Source organism: Seriola lalandi, unplaced genomic scaffold, assembly GCF_002814215.2.
Source record: "Seriola lalandi dorsalis isolate HSWRI2012SDOR001 ecotype SW California unplaced genomic scaffold, Sedor1 jcf7180002054573, whole genome shotgun sequence".
Classification (NCBI taxonomy): domain Eukaryota; kingdom Metazoa; phylum Chordata; class Actinopteri; order Carangiformes; family Carangidae; genus Seriola; species Seriola lalandi.
In genome coordinates, this window is record NW_019525126.1 from 946,713 (window position 1) to 952,712 (window position 6,000).

Genomic DNA, 6,000 nt, shown 5'->3' on the forward strand with positions numbered 1-6,000 from the left:
TACCTTTGCAGTCCATGATGATTTTCCTCTCTCTCCCCTGCTTTTCCCTTTCCTCTCCAGTAAGGTGCAGGCCCGGATGGCCTTTTCCTCATACCTGCAGCGAGTCCAGCAAAGACTGTTAGCAGAGAGCAGAGCCAACACTAATCCAACTTGGCCAGACAAGGATGACGACCAAATGGTACAATGATAACCATTTTTAATCTGCTCTTCCTAACAAAGTTGACATGGGTGGAATACCCTGGAGCATTGTTTCCTTTGTATGTATATATATGCCAGAGTTCCCCTCATTATTATTCTGTTACTCATCTGTACCCTGGCTTTAGCAGAAACGTGCACGAGGCATTTGTGGCCACATAGAAGGAAAACGTGGTCTCTGTAAAAGTAAGCCTGATTGGAAAGTCTGCATTGTAATGGCATACATCATCATCAGTAACCTCAAACCTTTGGGGAAAATGAATACAAACTCAGGCAGATCTCTAGGCCATTAAATTCAAAGCTTTCTGTGTTTTAAATGGCATTGAATGCTGAAAGGAGAGCACACACACACACACAGGCAGCTTGAATAAGTGTGACATGATGAATCAGTGATTCAGGGCTGTGATAATGACAGATTTCTCAAGTGTGTTTTTTGTCTGCACAGGAGCTGGTGATTCGCTTCTTGAAAAGAGCAGCCAGTAACCTTCAACAAGATATTAAGGTGGTCTTGCCCAGTCGCCAGTTACCACTTCAAGACCGCAGACGCATCCTATCCCACCAGTTAGGAGAGTTTATCCACTGTTACAACAAGGTACCCATTCCCAGAAACTGATTTGACCTAAGAATTACAACATGCATGGAGGTGAGGCAAACACAGGAGAAATTGTGCAACAAACCACTATATGACTTGCTTTATTCCTTCTTATCTCCTCAGGAAACTGAACATATGGTGAAAAAACAGGAGAATAGCAAAGAGGAACATTGTGTTAACCCCAGTGTATTTCAGGAGTACATCACTGCAGCAAGGTTAGTGAATTGGCAAGCCCACTCACCATTGTTCAGGGTTTGGCTCTTTACCATTCCAGTTATATATGCTACTGAGTGAAGAGTGATCTCAATCTGCTATACACATTTATCTCCTGTTTTTATTAACAGTGAAAACGATCTCGAGGAAGTACTGACATTCTACACACAGAAAAATAAATCAGCCACCGTCTTCCTAGGAACAAAAGTCAGGAGTGTTAAGAAAGACGTTCATGAAATTAATGCCTCAGGACATTCAGGCGACTATGAGAATTCCAAAAGTGAGTTCCTTCCGAGTTTTTTTTTTTTTTCATATTGTTACTGTAAGTCTGGTTTATGTTTAATATTTTATCATTCAAGCACAATAAACAGGAATTGTTTAGATTTGTGAACCCCCCAAAAAAAAAGTTAAGGGAAAAGGATTGAGTCATCTGGGGTGAAGAAAAGGTCAGCTTCAAATGATTAGCACTCATTGGGGGAAAACAAATGTGTGTCAGAGCCGAGGAATGGCTAACTGATGATAAAGGAGCTCTGGCTTCTTTCCTCCTTTGAACAGCTCTGCCTGTGGCCAAAGAGGATTCCAGCGCTTCAGAGTCCTCGCTCTCCACAGGGAAAGTCAGCAGTGACCCAGACATCAAGGCCGCTGAGATTCAACCTCCTGTACGTGCGCTGTCTGAAGAACAACAGGCAGCGGTTGGAACTGGTAAAACCCAGCCAGATGTCCAGGCGTCTCAGCACTGCTCCAGCTTTCCTCTGACTTTAGACTGCACACATATCCATCTGCAGCACTGCTCTCCTGCTCCAGCATCCCTGCCTCTTCACTGTCCGCCACCGCCGCCACCTCCTCAGCCGCCATCCTATGCGCAGTCCTTGGCAAAGTCTCAGTTCTGCCATTCTGAGCCTCTTTTTGACCCTCCTGCGTACACCTCTGCCCCTGTAGTCACACAACCCCCGAGAGCAATTCGGACAGCTGTTTCCTCCGGCTCTAACACAATCTCAACCGGGCAACAACCCCAGGTGCTCAGGAGGATTCAGTCCTTTACCTCATCCACATCCGGCTCTGGGGCACCCTCCTCCATCCCAAATGCCACGCACATCTATAGCCAGAAGCTCTCTAGACCCACATCTGCAGGCCAAGGTAAACACATTGCTCCCTGCTGCTCAGCTCTTCAAGCACTGCCCTTGTTATCTTGTTCATTCTTATGTTCTCTTATTTGTCTTATGATTTTCTTTTTCAGTTAACAGGAGGAGCAGTTCCAGTAAGCTGAAGTCAAACTCAGTGGGGGCCTTTAAGGAGTTAAACTCCCTGTCTGCCCAGGCCCAGTCGAACCAGCACGCCTTCATTTCAGCCCTGCAGAAGCTGGCTGACAAGCAGGTTGCTCGCCACTACGCCAGCTCCGGTCAAATCAACCTGCTAACACAACACGTGAGTTCACAATGTTTTTAACCTCTATAACCCGCTGAGCCGAGAGCGACACCCACCTGGAGCAGGAAGCTTCACTGTGTACGAAGAAGAAACTATGCTGAGTTATTAAGCAACTGTAAACTGATCTGTGCAACGTTTCATGAAAGGAAGAAGAATCTGGCCCCTCTGCAGTAGTCTCTCTCTGTGAGGTCTCTGATATTCCTCTTTGTTGATGTGTAAACCTGGCTCTGACCCCATGCTGATGGGCGGCATCTCGCTGCGCATTCATTCAGCAGACCTGTCGGAGCCGGAGGGTCTGCCGCCTCTTACCGCGCACCTTCCTCCTTCAGCCATCAGCTCGCCTGCCGTCTGTGGGCTGGGGTTGGTGCGGGGGTGAGTCTGGAACTGGGTTTTGAAGCTGGCTGGCCTAAACAGTGGCGAAGCCGCATCAAGCCTCAGCTCTGTGTGAGGTCTCATTATCAGATGCACCATGGGGGAGTGATTTCTGTTGATACTTAACAAGCAGCCACTTTTTTGTGGTAATTGATGCTTATAAATAGAGGAATGTGGCAAATTGGCACTGAGCAGGGGAGCGGCAGCTTCACTGGCTCCATCACCACCTTCTCCTATATTCCCCAAAGGTTTGTCATTCGGCGTGGGGAGCCCCGCAACCTCTCCTCCTTCCTCCTCCTCCTCCTCCTCTGCCTCTGCCTCACTGGTTTTTTGTCTGTCAAAGTTTTTTGTGATGGCACCAGACCACACAGACTGCAGTTTTTATGGCTTCCTTTTGACTCTACATTATTCTGTCTGTCTGAAAGGTGTTTGCTGTATTTCCTATGAATAGTTAATCCTGGGCATGGCAGCAGTTTATTTTTCAGAGTAAAACAGTCCAGTGTCTTGCACTTAAAGGCTCAGAGTACATGTTTTTTTTAGGGCTCAGATTTGAAGTCATTAAATCACTTGCGGAACTAAATGGAGAACTTTGTAAACAAGAACAACACCCTGTTACAGTAGTTGACTTCTAAGGTTTTAGTAATTACTCACTCTCATGCTAGGCAACATATATACAATAAAGTGTGTATACTCCTGTCCTGTGATGCATAAACATGGTGTTAAATCCTTCCAGCATGTGTGTACATGTGTATTTTTATGTCCAACACTTCATTAAGACATCCTTGTAACATTTTGTCTCAGTTAGTGCATGCCTTTAGACAATGGTGGATTATGGGAATACATATGTGGTAAATAACTGTTTATTATGGTACATATGTATTCCAGTTCTGACATGTTAAATGATATATGACATTTCGACAAGCCCTGTCATGTTTGCTTGCATATATATGTTTTTATTTTCTTAATTAGAGCCAATAGTTTCTAAGAGTGCAACCACTCTACCTTAATAAGTAACTTAAGGCTGGAGCTGAGTAACACCATGCTGACACATTTTTCATGCTGCACAAGGCTTGGCTGCTTTACAAGTTTTCCATTGGACATTTAGTGCTACACAGCAGGAAATAAAGTAAATAAAACACCACAGCAGTATGATTAATCCTAACATTCGATTACGGCACCGAGCATAATTCCCAGGGTGCAGAGCAGTACAGAGGTGCAGTTGCTTCAGTATTGCTGATGTGGTTGTAAACAGATTTGGCCTGACAAATCATAATTGCAGATTCTGTTAGGGATGGAGGTGGGGGAGGGGACCACCTGGATTTAGTGCTGAGTGGAGATTAGCTGTGCCATGTGCTGTGTGTACATTTCAAACAGCCCCCAGATACAAGAGCACGAAGTGGTCGATGTAGGGAGGAACAAAACACGAGCACGTACTCATCATACGTTTCCATTGTTTTACACACTGTCTGAACTGGCTGCTATGATAGCACAGACTTGACTCAACATTTAGCAACTGTATTCAAACATCCTGCTAATACAATAAGTGTAATGAAAATGTAAATGAATTTGGTGAAGTCGAATGATCTTTTAAAGTCTTCTCCTCTGCCTGCAGCTGACCGGTCTGAACCTGGCCAACAGGATGCTGAGCAGAGAGTGCTTCACGCTGAACCCTAAGCTGCGGCATACCGCTGCTACGACCCAAGGGCCCGTGAAAGCTGTTCACTCTGGAACAGATCTACTTAGCAGCACTGGGTGAGTCCAAAGAAATGTTTCATACACAGGGATAATTATTTTTTGTGTTTTTTTTTTATTCTGAAAAAACAAATGTATCAGTGTCTCTTTTGTCCCCTCTGGACATGTTTTGAATGATAATTTCGATCTGAAATTCTTTAAATTACATTCACTCCTTCTCCCTCATAAAATCCAAAATGTATGGATATGCAAATATTGATATTTAACCAACAGATAGAAGATGCCTCCTACTTCACTGTAAAGTCCATTCTTTATGTGCACTGTAGGCTTCATGTATGTTGGACCACAACTGACTTCCAGACTCACAAACAGATTTAATACGTTCAGAAAAACTTTCCCCCTTCAGTAGATGAATGTCAAAGCAGCCTTTCAGTGTCAAGCTATGTGCATACTGTATATCATTCTTTACAGGGAAGGTCACACATCCACATGAACCAACAATACGCAAAAGCAGATCTTTGAGTTGATGGGAATTTTAGAAATAAGGTGAAAATCTGGTTTAAAAAAAGATCCACTGTAAAATAAGTTTAAACTATTCTGTTCTTTCTTTATTTCTTTCTTTCCTTCATTCTTTCTTTCTTTCTTTCTTTCTTAGATTCCTTATAGATCACAAAAAAGACAAATGATGAATGTTTGATATAGAAGATACAGATGAGCTCCATATGAGAAAGATAAAAGTGTCAATTCTGTAATGTCTCAATATATTTTTATTATTTCAAAAGTTTCTTCTCTGTTGCCCCACGTTTGCATTCGGCACACCTCTGCTGCCTTATAAGAGCTGTAGTCCTGCTTTTGGTCAAATTTCACCATTGTGCTCACGTGTACTATTTATTCACCCTCCCCCGAGGCAGCACAGGGAGAATAGTGCGTTACAGTCTCAATGGGGTTCACTGCCAAGGTAAACAGCATATCTCTCCTTTGAGATCCTTGAGTTGGAGATGCTGTGCTGATGAACACCGACACAGCCGTTCTTGTTTTTCAGAGTCTGTCAAAAGAGGCCTAAACATTTAACACACTGTTGTTGAGTGTTTGACTTGTGTTGTTTGAGTGTTGTTATGGGAGATTGATGGATTTAGTTTAAAGTATTATTCACTTAGGCCAAATTACTGTCCTGAGGATTTTGTGTGTGATCAACTTAACAAAAGTCTTTACTGTAGACACTTAGATTGTGGTAGCCTATTTGGTCACACTCAATAGAACCTAAAGGCTTTTTTAATGGTCTCTGACGACTTTTTAGATTGAAGATTGTTAGTCTTTGGAAAAGGATTGCTGAGTGCCAACACCTCTCTGGGAAAGCTACTTCAATATGTGCCTGGAAATGGGCATTTTGTTCCCTTTTTAATTGTGTTTTGTGAAGCTAAGTAGCAGTAGAATTGGCAGCTGAATGCCGGGAGTGTGTGAAGCATGCTGGCAGCTTAAAACATTGCGTTGGAGGGGTGGTGGGGGCGGTG

At 43.5% G+C, this 6,000-nt stretch overlaps 1 protein-coding gene across 2 annotated transcripts in view; it reads left to right on the forward strand.

Moving 5' to 3' along the window:
* The window catches only part of ttll5 (tubulin tyrosine ligase-like family, member 5), a 48,540-nt gene that overhangs the window by 23,328 nt on the left and 19,212 nt on the right, over positions 1-6,000 (forward strand). For both annotated transcript variants that reach the window (XM_023417199.2, XM_087176907.1), the window contains exons 22-28: positions 61-178; positions 641-787; positions 911-1,002; positions 1,132-1,280; positions 1,556-2,137; positions 2,238-2,425; positions 4,410-4,549. In XM_023417199.2, coding sequence (XP_023272967.1) covers positions 61-178; positions 641-787; positions 911-1,002; positions 1,132-1,280; positions 1,556-2,137; positions 2,238-2,425; positions 4,410-4,549 — 1,416 coding nt within the window. The remainder of the gene's footprint in view (positions 1-60; positions 179-640; positions 788-910; positions 1,003-1,131; positions 1,281-1,555; positions 2,138-2,237; positions 2,426-4,409; positions 4,550-6,000) is intronic.